The sequence below is a fragment of the Oncorhynchus nerka genome, linkage group LG23 (assembly GCF_034236695.1).
Source record: "Oncorhynchus nerka isolate Pitt River linkage group LG23, Oner_Uvic_2.0, whole genome shotgun sequence".
Taxonomy (NCBI): domain Eukaryota; kingdom Metazoa; phylum Chordata; class Actinopteri; order Salmoniformes; family Salmonidae; genus Oncorhynchus; species Oncorhynchus nerka.
In genome coordinates, this window is record NC_088418.1 from 9,852,007 (window position 1) to 9,872,466 (window position 20,460).

The 20,460-nt window shown below is 41.5% G+C and overlaps 1 protein-coding gene across 2 annotated transcripts in view; it reads left to right on the top strand.

Annotated features, from left to right (window-relative positions):
• The first annotated feature begins 5,974 nt into the window (after window positions 1-5,974).
• LOC115120411 (cadherin-related family member 1-like) overlaps window positions 5,975-20,460 on the top strand; it is a 28,271-nt gene continuing 13,785 nt past the window's right edge. The window contains exons 1-13 of one of the 2 annotated variants that reach the window (XM_065007838.1): window positions 5,975-6,200; window positions 6,571-6,669; window positions 8,342-8,487; window positions 8,645-8,695; window positions 8,822-8,911; window positions 9,918-10,004; window positions 11,446-11,562; window positions 13,331-13,474; window positions 15,088-15,166; window positions 15,461-15,561; window positions 16,727-16,933; window positions 17,682-17,834; window positions 19,942-20,106. In XM_065007838.1, the coding sequence (XP_064863910.1) occupies window positions 6,128-6,200; window positions 6,571-6,669; window positions 8,342-8,487; window positions 8,645-8,695; window positions 8,822-8,911; window positions 9,918-10,004; window positions 11,446-11,562; window positions 13,331-13,474; window positions 15,088-15,166; window positions 15,461-15,561; window positions 16,727-16,933; window positions 17,682-17,834; window positions 19,942-20,106 (1,512 nt within the window). In that variant the 5' untranslated portion in view covers window positions 5,975-6,127. The remainder of the gene's footprint in view (window positions 6,201-6,570; window positions 6,670-8,341; window positions 8,488-8,644; window positions 8,696-8,821; window positions 8,912-9,917; window positions 10,005-11,445; window positions 11,563-13,330; window positions 13,475-15,087; window positions 15,167-15,460; window positions 15,562-16,726; window positions 16,934-17,681; window positions 17,835-19,941; window positions 20,107-20,460) is intronic. The other variant, XM_029649346.2, reaches the window with a different exon arrangement.

Here is a 20,460-nt window from a genome sequence, read left to right on the forward strand (position 1 = left end):
TGTACCCCCTGTATATAGCCTCCACATTGACTCTGTACCTGTACCCCCTGTATATAGCCTCCACATTGACTCTGTACCTGTACCCCTGTATATAGCCTCCACATTGACTCTGTACCTGTACCCCCTGTATATAGCCTCCACATTGACTCTGTACCTGTACCCCCTGTATATAGTCTCCACATTGACTCTGTACCTGTACCCCCTGTATATAGTCTCCACATTGACTCTGTACCTGTACCCCCTGTATATAGTCTCCACATTGACTCTGTACTGGTACCCCCTGTATATAGCCTCCACATTGACTCTGTACCTGTACCCCCTGTATATAGTCTCCACATTGACTCTGTACCTGTACCCCCTGTATATAGTCTCCACATTGACTCTGTACTGGTACCCCCTGTATATAGTCTCCACATTGACTCTGTACCGGTACCCCCTGTATATAGCCTCCACATTGACTCTGTACCGGTACCCCTGTATATAGCCTCCACATTGACTCTGTACCTGTACCCCTGTATATAGTCTCCACATTGACTCTGTACCTGTACCCCCTGTATATAGCCTCCACATTGACTCTGTACCTGTACCCCTGTATATAGCCTCCACATTGACTCTGTACCTGTACCCCCTGTATATAGCCTCCACATTGACTCTGTACCTGTACCCCTGTATGTAGTCTCCACATTGACTCTGTACCTGTACCCCCTGTATATAGTCTCCACATTGACTCTGCACCGGTACCCCCTGTATATAGCCTCCACATTGACTCTGTACCTGTACCCCCTGTATATAGTCTCCACATTGACTCTGTACCTGTACCCCCTGTATATAGTCTCCACATTGACTCTGTACCTGTACCCCTGTATATAGCCTCCACATTGACTCTGTACCGGTACCCCCTGTATATAGTCTCCACATTGACTCTGTACCAGTACCCCCCTGTATATAGCCTCCACATTGACTCTGTACCTGTACCCCCTGTATGTAGTCTCCACATTGACTCTGTACCTGTACCCCCTGTATATAGCCTCCACATTGACTCTGTACTGGTACCCCCTGTATATAGCCTCCACATTGACTCTGTACCGGTACCCCCTGTATATAGCCTCCACATTGACTCTGTACCTGTACCCCCTGTATATAGTCTCCACATTAACTCTGTACCTGTACCCCCTGTATATAGTCTCCACATTGACTCTGTACCTGTACCCCCTGTATGTAGTCTCCACATTGACTCTGTACCTGTACCCCCTGTATGTAGTCTCCACATTGACTCTGTACCTGTACCCCCTGTATGTAGTCTCCACATTGACTCTGTACCTGTACCCCTGTATGTAGTCTCCACATTGACTCTGTACCTGTACCCCCTGTATGTAGTCTCCACATTGACTCTGTACCTGTACCCCCTGTATGTAGTCTCCACATTGACTCTGTACCGATACCCCCTGTATGTAGTCTCCACATTGACTCTGTACCTGTACCCCCTGTATGTAGTCTCCACATTGACTCTGTACCTGTACCCCCTGTATGTAGTCTCCACATTGACTCTGTACCGATACCCCCTGTATGTAGTCTCCACATTGACTCTGTACCGGTACCCCCTGTATATAGTCTCCACATTGACTCTGTACGGTACCCCCTGTATATAGTCTCCACATTGACTCTGTACCGATACCCCCTGTATATAGCCTCCACATTGACTCTGTACCTGTACCCCTGTATATAGCCTCCACATTGACTCTGTACCTGTACCCCTGTATATAGTCTCCACATTGACTCTGTACCTGTACCCCTGTATATAGCCTCCACATTGACTCTGTACCTGTACCCCTGTATATAGTCTCCACATTGACTCTGTACCGGTACCCCTGTATATAGCCTCCACATTGACTCTGTACCGGTACCCCCTGTATATAGTCTCCACATTGACTCTGTACCTGTACCCCCTGTATATAGTCTCCACATTGACTCTGTACCTGTACCCCCTGTATATAGTCTCCACATTGACTCTGTACCTGTACCCCCTGTATATAGTCTCCACATTGACTCTGTACCGGTACCCCCTGTATATAGCCTCCACATTGACTCTGTACCGGTACCCCCTGTATATAGTCTCCACATTGACTCTGTACCGGTACCCCCTGTATATAGCCTCCACATTGACTCTGTACCTGTACCCCCTGTATATAGTCTCCACATTGACTCTGTACCGTAACACCCTGTATATAGTCTCCACATTGTTATTTTACTGCTGCTCTTTAATTAATTGTTACTTTTCTTTATTTTTTTGTGTATTTTTCTTAACTGGGTTGTTGGTTAAGGGCTCGTAAGTAAGTGTTTCACTGTGAAGTCTACATCTGTTGTATTCGGCACATGTGACTAATAAGATTTGATTTGACAAGTCTCTTAATGTCCTTGAATGGCCCAGCCAGAGGCCAGATCGAACATCTCTGGAGAGACCTGAAAATAGCTGTGCAGGAACGCTCCCCATCCAACCTGACAGAGCTTTTATAGGATCTGCAGAGAGGAATGGATTAAACTGCCCAAATACATGTGTGCCAAGCTTGTAGCGTCATACCCAAGAAGACTCGGCTGTAATTGCTGCCAAAGATGCTTCAACAACGTTCTGAGTAAAGGGTGTGTGTAAATGTTATATTTCTTTCTGTTTTTTGTTTTTTTGCACAGATTTCTAAACCTATTTTTGCTTTGTCATTATTGGGTATTGTGTGTAGATTTATGAAAAACATTACATCTGTTTTAGAATAAGGCTGTAATGTAACAAAATGTGGAAAAAGTGAAGGGGTCTGAATATGAATGCACCGTACAGCTCCCTGAGCCTGGGGGTGTAGACTCGCATGGTACCCTATCGCTTACACATGGGCCCTAGTCAAAAGCATTGCACTAAATAGGGAATAGGGTGCCATTTGAACCTCACAGCCGTAAGCACCTTAGACTTAAAGCTTCTCTGTGGAGAACAGTCTGTGACAGATATCTCCTAGCTGCTCTGTGGAGAACAGTCTGTGACAGATATCTCCTAGCCGCTCTGTGGAGAACAGTCTGTGACACATCTAGCCTCTCTGTGGAGAACAGTCTGTGACACATCTCCTAGCCTCACTGTGGAGAAAGATTTGTGACATATCTCCTAGCCGCTCTGTGGAGAACTGTCTGTGACAGATATCTCCTAGCCTCTCTGTGGATAACAGTCTGTGACAGATATCTCCTAGCCTCTCTGTGGAGAACATTCTGTGACATATCTCCGAGCCTCTATGTGGAGAACAGTCTGTGACAGATATTTCCTAGCCTCTCTGTGGAGAACTGTCTGTGACAGATATCTCCTAGCCTCTATGTGGAGAACAGTCTGTGACAGATATTTCCTAGCCTCTCTGTGGAGAACAGTCTGTGACACATCTCCTAGCCTCACTGTGGAGAAAGATTTGTGACATATCTCCTAGCCTGTCTGTGGAGAACAGTCTCTGACATATCTCCTAGCCTGTCTGTGGAGAACAGTCTGTGACATATCTCCTAGCCTGTCTGTGGAGATCTGTCTGTGACAGATATCTCCTAGCCTGTCTGTGGAGATCTGTCTGTGACAGATATCTCCTAGCCTGTCTGTGGAGAACAGTCTCACATTTGGGGGTGAGAGCAGCAGTAGACGAGGTCTATCTAAGATGTCTGCTGTGGCTTTGAAGTAAAGAAGTACAGGTAGGATTAATACTGCTCTGAGCAACTTGGACTCAGGGGTAGACGTAACATAGTAAATGTAAATCCGGGACAGTCCAATTAGTTTGATGCAGAATGCTAACGTTCTTTAGCTAGGTTTCTTAGCCCATACAGAGCATTTGGAAAATATTCATACCCCTTGACTTTTTCCACATTTTGTTACGTTACAGCCTTATTCTAAAATTGATTACATGTTTTTTCCCCTCATCAATCTACACACAATACCCCATAATGACATCACAATACCCCATAATGACATCACAATACCCCATAATGACATCACAATACCCCATAATGACATCACAATACCCCATAATTACAAAGCAAAGACAGATTTTTTTTTAATGTTTGCAAATGTATTAAAACATTTTTTTTTAAAGATACCTAATTTACATAAGTATTCAAACCCTTTGCTGTGAGACTTTAAATTTAGCTCAGGTGCATCCTTTTTCCGTTGATCATTCTTGAGATGTTTCTACATCTTGAATGGAGTCAACCTGTGGTAAATTCAATTGATTGGACATGATTTCGAAAGCCACACACCTGTCTATATAAGGTCAAACAGTTGACAGAGCAAAAACCAAGCCATGAGGGCAATGGAATTGTCCGTAGAGCACTGAGACAGGATTGTGACGAGGTACAGATCTGGGGAAGGGTACAAAAAAATGTCTGCAGCATTGAAAATCCCCAAGAACACAGTGGCCTCCATCGTTCTTAAATGGAAGAAGTCAAACTGAGCAATCAGGGGAGAAGGGCCTTTTTCAGGGAGGTAACGAAGAACCCGATTGTCACTCTGAAAGAGCTCTGGAGTTCCTCTGTGGAGATGGGAGAACCTTACAGAAGGACAACCATCTCTGCAGCACTCCACCAATCAGGCCTTTATGGTAAAGTGGCCAGACGGAAGCCACTCCTCAGTAAAAGGTACATGACAGCCCTCTTGGAGTTTGCTAAAATGCACCTAAAGGACTCTCAGACCATGAGAAAAAAAATGTATCTGGTCGGATGAAATCAAGATTGAACTCTCTGACCTGAATCCCAAGCATCACGTCTGGAAGAAACCTGGTTCCATCCCTACGGTGAAGCATGGTGGTGGTGGCATCATGCTGTGGGGATGTTTTTCAGCGGCAGGGACTGGGAGACTAGTCAGGATGGATGGAAAGATGAATGGAGAAAAGTACAGAGGTATCCTTCTCTAGAGCACTCAGGACCTCAGACTGGGGTGAAGGTTCACCTTCCAACAAGACAACGACATTAAGCATACAGCCAAGATAATGTAGGAGTGGCTTCAGGACAAGTCTCTGAATGTCCTTGAGGGGCCTAGCCAGAGCCCAGACTTGAACCCGATCAAACATCTCTGGAGAGACATGAAAATAGCTGTGCAGTGACGCTCCCCATCCAACCTGACAGAGCTTAAGAGGGTCTGCAGAGAAGGATGAGAGAAACTCCCCAAATACAGTTGTGCCAAGCTTGTAGCGTCATACCCAAGAAGACTCGAGTCTGTAATTGCTACAAAAGGTTCTTCAACAAAGTACTGAGTAAAGGGTCTGAATACTTATGTAAATGTGATATTTAAGTATTTTCGCTTTGCTTTGTCATTACGGGGTATTGTGTGTAGATTGATAAGGGGAAAAAACAATTGAATCCATTTTAGAATACAGCTGTAACATAACATAATGTGGAACAAGTCAAGGGGTCTGAATACTTTCCGAATGTTCTGTATGTTCCGTTTTGTATGGGGTGTATTCATTTGTGGATGTTCATCTCCTATGATATGTTACAAATTACAACGCATACGATATATTACTAACTGCAATTCGTACAATATGTGCCGAATTTGCTAAACGTATGATAAGGTACGATATTCCAATATTATGCCACTAATGTTCCCTAGGTGGTTAACGTTAGCTTAGGGTTAAGGTTACGGTTAAGGGAAGTGTTAAGTATTTGCAAAGTAGTTGAAAAGTAGTAACTCATTGCAAAGTTGCTAATTAGCTTAAATGCTAAAGTTGTCCGTGATGATTTTTGAAAACACTAACGTTGGCATGCTGGACGTTCATGTTATACGCCCACCCATTCACTCCGACTAACCAACCTACTTTCATTTTTGCCTTAATTAACCTCCTGTCTTATCTAACCATACCAAACATAACATATCATACTCATTTGAGTTTCCTGGATTTACAATTTACTATGTTACGTCTAGCCTATGAGACCAGGCTGCTCTGAGAAACTGCTTCAGCTTCTTACACTGAGCTGAGCCGTCTTGCGAGATGCCTGGCATATTGTAGACACCTCCAGAAGGACACTGACTCCGTTCCACTCAGCCTCTCAGCCGGTCTCCCTCTTCCTGGTCTCTACCTCCACCCTGTATGATCCTGACAAACCGTCTTCTGCCTCCTCCATCAGGATGAAGAACCAAAAGAAAAAGAGAGGGTTTATTTTTCTCTTAGTCTTCTTGGTTTCTCTTCCTCCCTCGTTGGGTAGGTTTTTATTTTCTCTGTCCTGGTCTTTGTCTTGATATTGGGAGTTCACTGGGTTTTCTTTACCTTCTGTTAGATAATACCATTTTCTTTACCTCTTTTGACTTTGAACTGTCTTGTTTCTCTCTGCTTTCCTGCCGTTTCAGGAAGTGAGTACAATAATTCAAATTGAATATTCAGATAAATAGGACCACAGGTGTCAGAAGTATTGAATTGATTATGACAGCATGTGTTATAATTTCTGTACTGCATAAAAGTTTACTCATGATCCATAGATTGTCATCTATCTTTTTTTGCGATTGTAAATACGCTTGATAGAGCTGCTTTGTTATAAGTGACACATTTCGATTCATTTGTTTTTCTCCACCAGGGCAAACGTCAGACTATGCTCCCTATTTCTACGACAAAGGACCGAGCAGCACCAATGGGAATATGGCTCTCTTCAGTATCTCAGAAGACACACCAGTCGGTAAGTGTTGTGAACAATTAAATAAACGAGATGATTATTTAGTATAATTATTCAATTGAGTCAGTGAAGTTGTGAATTGATAATACACAGTATGTCATGTGGTTTACAAATAGCATGTATAATGTGGCTAAATTAAAAGAAAATCACAGTGTGATGGATTTTGTGTTTCAAGAACAGTGTTATACAGTAGCTAAGGATCAGACCTGGGTTCAAATACTATTTGTAATAATTTCAAGGAGATGATGTGTGCTTCTTTGAGCTCGCCTAGCTTCGTTGACCAACAGAATAGTCCCAAAACTGCAAACCCTGCACTCCATGCAGGCGAGAGCAAACACTCAAAAATATTTGAAAGATTTCAAATAGTATTTGAACCCAGGTCTGCTTGTGATGGACTGATCAGTGATCACTTGAGCAGCATTGAGCCTTAGATTTATCACCATAATGCCCTGCAGAGGACGGTGACGCGTGCTAACAAGCTTAGCCAGGGAAAACAATAACGAGGCAGGGGTGGCTGTCAACAATAGGAAAAGAATCAGACAATACTACAGAATGCAACATTTCCAGGTTTTCCAGAAATCCCACTTGGAGGTATACCCAGATTTCCTGCTTGTTCTTGGATTTCTGGAAAACCTGGGTTTTTGGGAAAGTTATACCTCAGAATTCGTATTCCTAAACAACTATGTCTAGGTCAGGTTAATGGTGCTGTAGGATATTCTCTCCTGTACAACTGGAGGTAGAGATGGGTTACCTTTCATGTATTTGATAGGTAATGTTATTACCAAATTCGGTAACACTTTAATATTTGAAGAGTAGCTACATAAAGACTTCATCACACATTCATAAGCATTCATAACACATTCATAAGCATTCATAACACATTCATAAGCATTCATAAGCATTCATAACACATTCATAAGCATTCATAAGCATTCATAACACATTCATAAGCATTCATAACACATTCATAAGCATTCATAACACATTCATAAGCATTCATAAAGCATTCATAATGCATTCATAACACATTCATAAGCATTCATAACACATTCATAAGCATTCATAACACATTCATAAGCATTCATAAAGCATTCATAACACATTCATAAGCATTCATAAGCATTCATAACACATTCATAAGCATTCATAACACATTCATAAGCATTCATAACACATTCATAAGCATTCATAAAGCATTCATAAAGCATTCATAAGCATTCATAACACATTCATAAGCATTCATAACACATTCATAAGCATTCATAACACATTCATAAGCATTCATAAAGCATTCATAACACATTCATAAGCATTCATAAGCATTCATAACACATTCATAACACATTCATAAGCATTCATAACACATTCATAAGCATTCATAAAGCATTCATAATGCATTCATAAGCATTCATAAGCATTCATAACACATTCATAAGCATTCATAAGCATTCATAACACATTCATAAGCATTCATAATGCATTCATAAGCATTCATAAGCATTCATAACACATTCATAAGCATTCATAAGCATTCATAACACATTCATAAGCATTCATAACACATTCATAAGCATTCATAACACATTCATAAGCATTCATAAGCATTCATAAAGCATTCATAATGCATTCATAACAGATTCATAAGCAGGTGCTATCTCTGTCTCTAACCTTACAGGAACACAGGTATATATCCTAAATGGCACTGACCCAGAGGGGGATGCCGTGTGGTTTGGCCTGACCTTTGAGAAGGGCACCAGAGAATACCTGAGAGTGGACCCCAAATCAGGAAACATAACTCTCATTCAGGAACTAGACAGAGAGGTGAGTGTAATGCAGGGAGCTTTGAGAAAACTATATCTCTGGTAATCTCAGCAACCCAGAACCAAGCCTGCCGTCTGTCGCCAGAGACTATCATTACCGCCTAGTAGCGGATGTGCTATTTAGAGTGCTGTTAACAACATGTTCTTTGTTTTGTCAGAAACAAGGTGAAATCTCAGCTCTCGTTAGTATAACAGACGGCCGGAATAAGGTGAGCTGAGCTTTGACAGCAACATTCGCCGCTTCAAATGTATAGGCCTCTATACACATACCAAATAATCATACCTGGCTTCTCAGCTGGGCTGTTGTGATGTCATCTGTTTGTTCCTTCCTTTAGGTTGTCGAGACGATACGGGTGTTTGTCACCGATGCCAATGATGAAGAACCAGAGTTCCAGAACCTGCCTTTCGCCGTAGACGTCCCAGAGGTCAGTGTTAAACCCTCATCGCCATACAGACAGCTTTGTCTTTGGTTTAAAAGGTCTTTAGAGATAATGTTAAGTGACAACGACAGAGATGTCAATATTGGTATCATGTCTTTAGAGATAATGTTAAGTGATAACGACAGAGATGTCAATATTGGTATCATGTCTTTAGAGATAATGTTAAGTGATAACGACAGAGATGTCAATACTGGTATCATGTCTTTAGAGATGATGATCAGAGATGTCAATACTGGTATCATCAGAGATAATTTAGAGATAGATAATGTTAGTGATAACGACAGAGATGTCAATACTGGTATCATGTTTTTAGAGATAATGTTAAGTGATAATGACAGAGATGTCAATACGGGTATCATGTCTTTAGAGATAATGATGATAATGACATACGGGTATCATGTCTTTAGAGATAATGGTAAGTGATAATGACAGAGATGTCAATACTGGTATCATGTTTTAGAGATAATCAGAGATGTCAATACTGGTATCATGTCTTTAGAGATAATGTTAAGTGATAACGACAGAGATGTCAATACTGGTATCATGTCTTTAGAGATAATGTTAAGTGATAATGACAGAGATGTCAATACTGGTATCATGTCTTTAGAGATAATGTTAAGTGATAATGACAGAGATGTCAATACTGGTATCATGTTTTTAGAGATAATGTTAAGTGATAATGACAGAGATGTCAATACTGGTATCATGTCTTTAGAGATAATGTTAAGTGATAACGACAGAGATGTCAATACTGGTATCATGTCTTTAGAGATAATGTTAAGTGATAATGACAGAGATGTCAATAATGGTATCATGTTTTTAGGCATAATAGGGCGTCACTAGCCCAGGGGCCTGTCTGACATTTCTGGCAAGTAATGACACGGTTATTAAAGTCTAAGCAGATATGTACTAGATAAGTAAGTGCACGGGCACTTATCTAGTACACGTTATGTTTAATGTCAAATGTCATCCATGTCTGTGTCATCTGCAGGACACTCCAGCTGGAAGCAGCATTTACAGAGTGCAAGCGGTGGATAAAGACATGGGCTCTGGAGGCAGTGTCACCTACTACTTACAGGTGAACAACGTCCATTGATCACTAAAGAAGAAGAAACAGGAAGGGACTATTTGAACCCTCAAATAGATTTTTGCTACGTGTGTCATAATGAACACAGTCCTGGTCTGCCAGAGGGTTCAGGGTTAGCTCTAATGTTATACAGTCTATATGGAGGATCCATTGTCATACTATAGATGAATGGTAAGGCCATGTCTTTAATCAACACAGGAAGTGAACCATCCTCGGAGAGAAAACCATTCATTTTTTTTTACACTGGAGTGGAAGCAGGAAATGGTGTTACTTTAGTGGATTACATTTCAATTACATTTCAGCAAGGTGTTCGAGTGCTTAGCCGGAGCTTAGGGCTGCTTTTGGCCATCAGCAAGCAAACAGCCGTTGGCACCGTTCATATGTCGACTGGGAGATTCACAAAGCAGATTCTGGAGTCTAAATCCATCCTGATGATTTTAGACATCTGAAAGGACAACAGTAGAAAATGGTTGAACGGCTGAAATGTCACGTTTTTATCCCTCTTTAAGGCCTGGATTTGATGTGTGATGTGGTCTTGGTTGTACTTCAAGTGTATTTGAAATGTCATTGAAACTAAACAGTTAATTGAATGGCGAGTGCTTAGTTAGATCTGTCTACTAGATCTCAGCGTACATCATCACAACGAAGGGTTTTACTGATGGTCCTGTGTCTGTTGACAGGGAACTCAGCGTACATCATCACAACGAAGGGTTTTACTGATGGTTCTGTGTCTGTTCACAGGGAACTCAGCGTACATCATCACAACGAAGGGTTTTACTGATGGTCCTGTGTCTGTTGACAGGGAACTCAGCGTACATCATCACAACGAAGGGTTTTACTGATGGTCCTGTGTCTGTTGACAGGGAACTCAGCATACATCATCACAACGAAGGGTTTTACTGATGGTCCTGTGTCTGTTGACAGGGAACACAGCATACATCATCACAACGAAGGGTTTTACTGATGGTCCTGTGTCTGTTGACAGGGAACTCAGCGTACATCATCACAACGAAGGGTTTCACTGATGGTCCTGTGTCTGTTCACAGGGATCTCAGCATACATCATCACAACGAAGGGTTTTACTGATGGTCCTGTGTCTGTTCACAGGGATCTCAGCATACATCATCACAACGAAGGGTTTTACTGATGGTCCTGTGTCTGTTCACAGGGTCCTGTGTCTGTTCACAGGGATCTCAGCATACATCATCACAACGAAGGGTTTTACTGATGGTCCTGTGTCTGTTCACAGGGATCTCAGCATACATCATCACAACGAAGGGTTTTACTGATGGTCCTGTGTCTGTTCACAGGGATCTCAGCGTACATCATCACAACTAAGGGTTTTACTGATGGTCCTGTGTCTGTTCACAGGGAACTCAGCGTACATCATCACAACGAAGGGTTTTACTGATGGTCCTGTGTCTGTTCACAGGGAACTCCTACTACCAAGTTCACCATCGATGGCCACAGTGGGGTCCTGCGGATCAAACCAGGCGAGACGCTCGACTTTGAGACGACAACGTTACACTTTGTGACGGTGGTTGCCAAGGTTAGATGGCCGCTAGCTATGTGTCAATCAATTTTTTTTGTATTTTTTTTGTATTTTTATGAAGCCCTTTTTTTTATACAGCAGTTGTCACAAAGTTATTTACAGATACCCAGCCTAAAACCCCAAACAACAATGTGTCATCCCAATGTTTCATCCCAATCTGTCCTCTCCTCTGAGTCCTGGGGGAGGGAAGCTTTTCTTCTATTTCTGTTCTCTGAGTCCTGGGAGAGGGAAGCTTTTCTTCTGTCTCTATCCTCTTCTCTGATCCCTGGGGAGGGAAGCTTTTCTTCTGTCTCTATCCTCTTCTCTGAGCCCTGGGGAGGGAAGCTTTTCTTCCGTCTCTATCCTCTTCTCTGAGCCCTGGGGAGGGAAGCTTTTCTTCTGTCTCTATCCTCTTCTCTGAGCCCTGGGGAGGGAAGCTTTTCTTCCGTCTCTATCCTCTTCTCTGATCCCTGGGGAGGGAAGCTTTTCTTCTGTCTCTATCCGCTTCTCTGAGCCCTGTGGAGGTTGAAGGGCTGGGGGTCCCTCTGTCTTTAAGCCTCAGGGGGAGGATCAGCTCCTCTCCTCCATCCGTCTCTAAGCTCTCGGGGAGGGTCTGCCCAGATTATTTAAGGCCACACTACGGCTCGGCCCTTGATCCCACACCATGGCAGTTGATTGACTAATTGTCTCGTGTGAAGGAGCATGTTGTTTAGGCCCTTTACTGTACGTTGAGTGTATTTTCATGGGAGCCAGATTCTGAAGTTCACACACAAATAGAAAGCTGTTGAAATTCACATATCTAGCAGATGGAGATGTGTGACACTGAGTTCTCAGCCTGAAGTGTCGCTCCTTTCGCAATTGAAGAAGGCCTTTTTCCTTAGGGCGATGGAGGAGGTGGTACTCCTCACTAAGCAAACAGTGTTACATCCTTCCACGCAGAGTATTTACATTTTCTGGTATTTAATTAGGCAAGTCAGTTAAGAACGAATTCTTATTTACAGCCTACTGGGGAACAGTGACTGTTAACTGCTTTGTTCAGGGGCAGAACGACAGATGTCAGCTCAGGGGTTCGATTCGATCCAGCAACCTTTCGGTTACTGGTCCAACGCTCTAACCACTAGGCTACCTGCCACCTCTACACTCTAAACACTAGGCTACCTGCCGTCCCTACACTCTAACCACTAGGCTACCTGCCGTCCCTACACTCTAACCACTAGGCTACCTGCCGCCTCTACACTCTAACCACTAGGCTACCTGCCGTCCCTACACTCTAACCACTAGGCTACCTGCCACCTCTACACTCTAACCACTAGGCTACCTGCCACCTCTACACTCTAAACACTAGGCTACCTGCCACCTCTACACTCTAACCACTAGGCTACCTGCCACCTCTACACTCTAAACACTAGGCTACCTGCCACCTCTACACTCTAACCACTAGGCTACCTGCCACCTCTACACTCTAACCACTAGGCTACCTGCCACCTCTACACTCTAAACACTAGGCTACCTGCCACCTCTACACTCTAACCACTAGGCTACCTGCCACCTCTACACTCTAAACACTAGGCTACCTGCCACCTCTACACTCTAACCACTAGGCTACCTGCCACCTCTACACTCTAAACACTAGGCTACCTGCCACCTCTACACTCTAACCACTAGGCTACCTGCCGCCTTGTTTAACTTATGCAAACAGTACTGTTGCTTCGCAATGGTTTTTAGCACTAAATAATCAGTCAGCACATGTGTCGTCCAATGTCTAACCTCCTGTTGTATCCATCAGGATGGAGGCGGGCAGTACAAAGGGAAGCATCAGGTGTTGACATCTACAGCCACCATAACCATCAACGTCCTCGACGCCCAAGACACTCCTCCAGCCTTCGTTGGAACTCCTTACTTTGGCTACGTCTACGAGGTCTCAGTTCCTGTAAGTACAACACAACCTCCTTACTTTGGCTACATCTACGAGGTCTCACTTCCTGTAAGTACAACACAACCTCCTTACTTTGGCTACATCTACGAGGTCTCACTTCCTGTAAGTACAACACAACCTCCTTACTTTGGCTACATCTACGAGGTCTCACTTCCTGTAAGTACAATACAACCTCCTTACTTTGGCTACGTCTACGAGGTCTCACTTCCTGTAAGTACAACACAACCTCCTTACTTTGGCTACATCTACGAGGTCTCACTTCCTGTAAGTACAATACAACCTCCTTACTTTGGCTACGTCTACGAGGTCTCAGTTCCTGTAAGTACAACACAACCTCCTTACTTTGGCTACATCTACGAGGTCTCACTTCCTGTAAGTACAATACAACCTCCTTACTTTGGCTACATCTACGAGGTCTCACTTCCTGTAAGTACAACACAACCTCCTTACTTTGGCTACATCTACGAGGTCTCACTTCCTGTAAGTACAACACAACCTCCTTACTTTGGCTACATCTACGAGGTCTCACTTCCTGTAAGTACAACACAACCTCCTTACTTTGGCCACATCTACGAGGTCTCACTTCCTGTAAGTACAATACAACCTCCTTACTTTGGCCACGTCTACGAGGTCTCACTTCCTGTAAGTACAACACAACCTTCTTACTTTGACTACATCTACGAGGTCTCACTTCCTGTAAGTACAACACAACCTCCTTACTTTGGCTACATCTACGAGGTCTCAGTTCCTGTAAGTACAACACAACCTCCTTACTTTGGCTACATCTACGAGGTCTCACTTCCTGTAAGTACAATACAACCTTACTTTGGCTACATCTACGAGGTCTCACTTTCTGTAAGTACAACACAACCTCCTTACTTTGGCTACATCTACGAGGTCTCAGTTCCTGTAAGTACAACACAACCTCCTTACTTTGGCTACATCTACGAGGTCTCACTTCCTGTAAGTACAATACAACCTCCTTACTTTGGCTATGTCTACGAGGTCTCACTTCCTGTAAGTACAATACAACCTCCTTACTTTGGCCACATCTACGAGGTCTCACTTCCTGTAAGTACAATACAACCTCCTTACTTTGGCTACGTCTACGAGGTCTCACTTCCTGTAAGTACAATACAACCTCCTTACTTTGGCTACGTCTACGAGGTCTCACTTCCTGTAAGTACAATACAACCTCCTTACTTTGGCCACATCTACGAGGTCTCACTTCCTGTAAGTACAATACAACCTCTTTACTTTGGCTACATCTACGAGGTCTCACTTCCTGTAAGTACAATACAACCTCCTTACTTTGGCTACGTCTACGAGGTCTCACTTCCTGTAAGTACAATACAACCTCCTTACTTTGGCCACATCTACGAGGTCTCACTTCCTGTAAGTACAATACAACCTGATGATCCTCTGGTCTTTCAAACATAGGTTTTAAAACTTTTGGGAACTTTTGCAAGCCATTTCTTTATATTCAATAAATTGAACTTTAATTATTTTGAATATCATGTCGCCGTATTAACATACAGTATGTTCAACAGATGTTTTGGAAAACTTTTCCAAGCCATTTCTTAATGATGTATAATTTGTATTTGCAGGGTTCTGAAATAGCCACTGTGTTTGCCAAAGATGGTGACGAAGGAAACCCTAATCCTATTCATTACTCTATTACCAATGGTAAGTTACACACACACACACACACACACACACACACACACACACACACACACACACACACACACACACACACACACACACACACACACACACACACACACACACACACACACACACCACAAACTGATAATGACCTATCATTGTCAGCAGTTGAGCATGTGTGTGTGTGTGTGTGTGTGTGTGTGTGTGTGTGTGTGTGTGTGTGTGTGTCTACAGTTTCACAGATATTTGTGATTTCTGTATGCGTCATGATTCACAGACTATGGTGATGTTCTTACCTTTCTCCTCCATCAGGTAGTGAGGATGTCTTCACCATCAATAGCACAACTGGTTGTATCAGCCTAACAACTTATCCAGTCACGCTGAGGAATGAATTATATGAAATCAAAGTCAAGGTAATAAGAGCTTTCTTATCCTGTTATTAGTGTCAGTGCTCTGTTATTAGTGTCAGTGCTCTGTTATTAGTGTCAGTGCTCTGTTATTAGTGTCAGTGCTCTGTTATTAGTATCAGTGCTCTGTTATTAGTGTCAGTGCTCTGTTATTAGTATCAGTGCTCTGTTATTAGTGTCAGTGCTCTGTTATTAGTATCAGTGCTCTGTTATTAGTATCAGTGCTCTGTTATTAGTGTCAGTGCTCTGTTATTAGTGTCAGTGCTCTGTTATTAGTGTCAGTGCTCTGTTATTGCAGTGTCAGTGCTCTGTTATTACAGTGTCAGTGCTCTGTTATTACAGTGTCAGTGCTCTGTTATTACAGTGTTAGTGCTCTGTTATTACAGTGTTAGTGCTCTGTTATTACAGTGTCAGTGCTCTGTTATTACAGTGTTAGTGCTCTGTTATTACAGTGTCAGTGCTCTGTTATTACAGTGTTAGTGCTCTGTTATTACAGTGTCAGTGCTCTGTTATTACAGTGTTAGTGCTCTGTTATTACAGTGTCAGTGCTCTGTTATTACAGTGTCAGTGCTCTGTTATTACAGTGTTAGTGCTCTGTTATTACAGTGTTAGTGCTCTGTTATTACAGTGTTAGTGCTCTGTTATTACAGTGTTAGTGCTCTGTTATTACAGTGTCAGTGCTCTGTTATTACAGTGTTAGTGCTCTGTTATTACAGTGTTAGTGCTCTGTTATTACAGTGTTAGTGCTCTGTTATTACAGTGTTAGTGCTCTGTTATTACAGTGTTAGTGCTCTGTTATTACAGTGTCAGTGCTCTGTTATTACAGTGTCAGTGCTCTGTTATTACAGTGTTAGTGCTCTGTTATTACAGTGTTAGTGCTCTGTTATTACAGTGTTAGTGCTCTGTTACATGTTTAGCACATCTTTTTTATTGTCTGATCTCTTTCGCTTGTGTGTGTGTCTCTCTCTCCTTCTCTCTCTCTCTCCTTCTCTCCTCCTTCACTCTCTCTCTCTCCTTCTCTCCTCCTTCACTCTCTCTCTCTCCTTCTCTCCTCCTTCACTCTCTCTCTCTCCTTCTCTCCTCCTTCACTCTCTCTCTCTCCTTCTCTCGCTCTCTCTCTCTCGCGCGCTGTTGCTGCCATTCTCTCTGTCTCTCTGTCTCTGTGTCTCAGGCCACTGAGCTGGGGCCTAGCGAGGAGCTGTTGGACTACAATGCCATGACTATGGTGACGGTTCGAGTGGTGGATCTCAACAACCACCCTCCTACCTTCTACGGAGAGAACGGGCCCCAGAGCCAGTTCGAGGTGACCATGTATGAGCACCCTCCAGAGGGGGAGATCCTCAGGGGGCTGAAGATAACGGTCAACGACTCTGATCAGGTACTGGAAGGCAAAGTCTGTTTCCCAAATCGCACCCTATTCCCTATATAGTGCACAACTTTTGATCAGTGTCCTATGGGCCCTGGTTAGAAGTAGTCCGTTGTATTGGGTAACATTTCGGATACAGCCAGAGACATTATATTTCCCACCTCTCGTACTTTCATGGAAATCACTCCTTTATGCTTCGCTATAGGCCTTGAGCCTGTCTCCTAAACATGTTTGTTAGCCCAATCCCAGAACACTTGATACTAGGGTATTGATAGCTCCAACGATGACTTTGGTGCTACAATCCACGTTGTGTTTTATTAATGGGTGCTGGTTGTATTATATTATGTGATGTATTTGGCCGTAAAAATCTACATTTCATAAAGGATGCTTTCATTAATCCCCCCACAAAACAGTATGTGACATTATGTAAACCCATTTTAGAAATAAATATCTTAATCCCCATATTCGCCCAATAATACTATTAAGCATCCCAGGAATGTCAATAGTTAATTTAGATTAAGATGGCTGTCATTATCATCATTTATCATCATTATCATCATTATGTCATTGTTCCCAGAATTCTCGTCTGCAATTTTTTACATTATATAATAATTGTATCCATTGACAGTTTTTTTTCTTCCCCTCAGCCCATTAGATAGATTAAAATGATTGTTGTCACACAGAGGTCAGAGATCTTGGTATCTGCCAAGAATGTTGTCATAGATGGCAGATTCATGTAGGTGTGTGTTTTCTCTAACAGGGGGCGAATGCTAAATTTAAACTGAGATTGGTAGGGCCTGGTCGTGTACTCAGAGTGGTGCCCCAGACGGTCCTAAATGAAGCACAGGTCACCGTCATCGTTGAAGACTCTGCTGCCATTGACTATGAAAAAGGCAAATCCTTAACATACAAGGTATTTCACACCATTTTCAGCTGCATTTACAGTACCAGTCAAAAGTTTGGACACACCTACTCATTCAAGGGTTTTCCTTTTAAAAAAAACCTATTTTCTACATTGTTGAATAATAGTGAAGACATCAAAACTATGAAATAACACATGGAATCATGTAGTAACCAAAAGTGTTAAACAAGTAGCCACCCTTTGCCTTGATGACAGCTTTGCACACTCTTGGCATTCTCTCAATCAGCTTCACCTGGAATGCTTTTCCAACAGTCTTGAAGGAGTTCCCACATATGCTGAGCACTTGTTGGCAGCTCTGTGTCTCACAAAGACACAGCGGTTGGAACCAAAAATCTCAAATTTGGATTTCCACCGGTCTAAGGTCCATTGCTCGTATTTGTTGGCCCAAGCAAGTCTCTTCTTATTATTGATGTCCTTTAGTAGTGGTTTCTTTGCAGCAATTTGACCATGAAGGCCTGATTCACACAGTCTTCACCGAACAGTTGATGTTGAGATTTGTCTGTTACTTGAACTCTGAAGCATTTATTTGGGCTGCAATTTCTGAAGCTGGTAACTGTAATGAACTTATCCTCTACAGCAGAGGTACCTCTGGGTCTTCATGAGAGCCAGTTTCATCATAGAGTTTGATGATTTTTGCGACTGCACTTGAATTTTTTTTTTAAGTTCTTGAAATGTTCTGTATTGACTGACCTTCATGTCTTAAAGTAATGATGGACTGTCGTTTCTCTTTTCTTATTTATTGAGCTTTTCTTGACATATTATGGTATTTTACCAAATAGGGCTATGTTCTGTACATCTTCTACCTTGTCACAACACAACTGGCTCAAACGCATTAAGAAAGATAAAGAAATTCCACAAATTAACTTTTAAATTAACAAATGAACTACCTCATGAAGCTGGTTGAGAGAGTGTGCCAAGAGTGTGCAAAGCTGTCATCAAGGCAAAGGGTGGCTACTTTGAAGAATCTAAAATCTAAAATATATTTAGATTTAACACTACATGATTCCATATGTGTTATTTCATTGTTTTGATGTCTTCACTATTATTCTACAATGTAGAAAATAGTACAAATGAAGAAAAACCCTGGAATGAGTAGGTGTGTCCAAACTTTTGACTGGTACTCCATGACAAACTGGAATAACAAATATTTGATCCTAAAATGGACAATGTAGATTGGATATGATTTTATTTTGATGGTACAGAAATTACTAGGTATTTACTAAGAAATTACAATGGTAATTATACAGTTAGAAATTACAATGGTAATTATACAATAAGAAATTACAATGGTAATTATACAATAAGAAATTACAATGGTAATTATACAATAAGTAATTACAATGGTAATTATACAATAAGTAATTACAATGGTAATTATACAATAAGTAATTACAATGGTAATTATACAATAAGAAATTACAATGGTAATTATACAATAAGAAATTACAATGGTAATTATACAATAAGTAATTACAATGGTAATTATACAATAAGTAATTACAATGGTAATGATACAATACGTAATTACAATGGTAATTATACAATACGTAATTACAATGGTAATTATACAATAAGTAATTACAATGGTAATTATACAATACGTAATTACAATGGTAATTATACAATACGTAATTACAATGGTAATTATACAATACGTAATTACAATGGTAATTATACAATAAGTAATTACAATGGTAATTATACAATATCTAATTACAATGGTAATTATACAATAAGTAATTACAATGGTAATTATACAGTTAGAAATTACAATAGTAATTATACAATATCTAATTACAATGGAAATTATACAATAAGTCATTACAATAGTAATTATGCGGTAAGAAATTACATTGGTAATTATACAATAATAACCTATGACTTATAAAATAATAATAATTTAGCAGACTCTTTTATCCAAAGTCACTTAGAGTAGTGCTTCCATATATTTTGTATTTTTGACCCCAGTGGGAATCTAACCCACAACTCTGGCATTGCAGGCATCATGCTCATTCCTTCAACAATTCTTTACTATAGTATAACAGCAAGAATAGCAGAGGGTATTTTATGGATTTAACATAACATTTTCCTCTACCAGTTACTGGCTGTGGAGATTGACACCCCTGAGAGGTTCAGTGCGACAGCTGATATTGTGATTCACCTTTTGGACACCAATGACAACACTCCCAGGTTCACCTCAGAGTATTACATGGCACGTATCCCGGAGAACTCCCCCGGAGGCTCCAACGTTGTGTCTGTCACCGTAAGTACATCTGGATTATTCAACTCTACTCAAACATCACTGCCACCAAAATATGATTATGTAATCTCCCAGCAATAATCCACCGATAGATGGATATTAATGGTTATGGGTAATTGGAAGCTAAGAGGAAGCAGGGATTTCCAGCTTGAGGGATTTCCACAAAATGCCCGTAGAGACGTAGTGCTTATATGATTGACTTTCTCCATACAATACTCAACAATGGAACCAGATTCAATAAATGCAAATAAATGTATTGAAACAACAATAATAGGAAAAAACAATACTCCAATATCAATTTAATTTATTTATGTATCTGTATTTATTTTGGGATGAATCTGCTTCCATACTACTAGT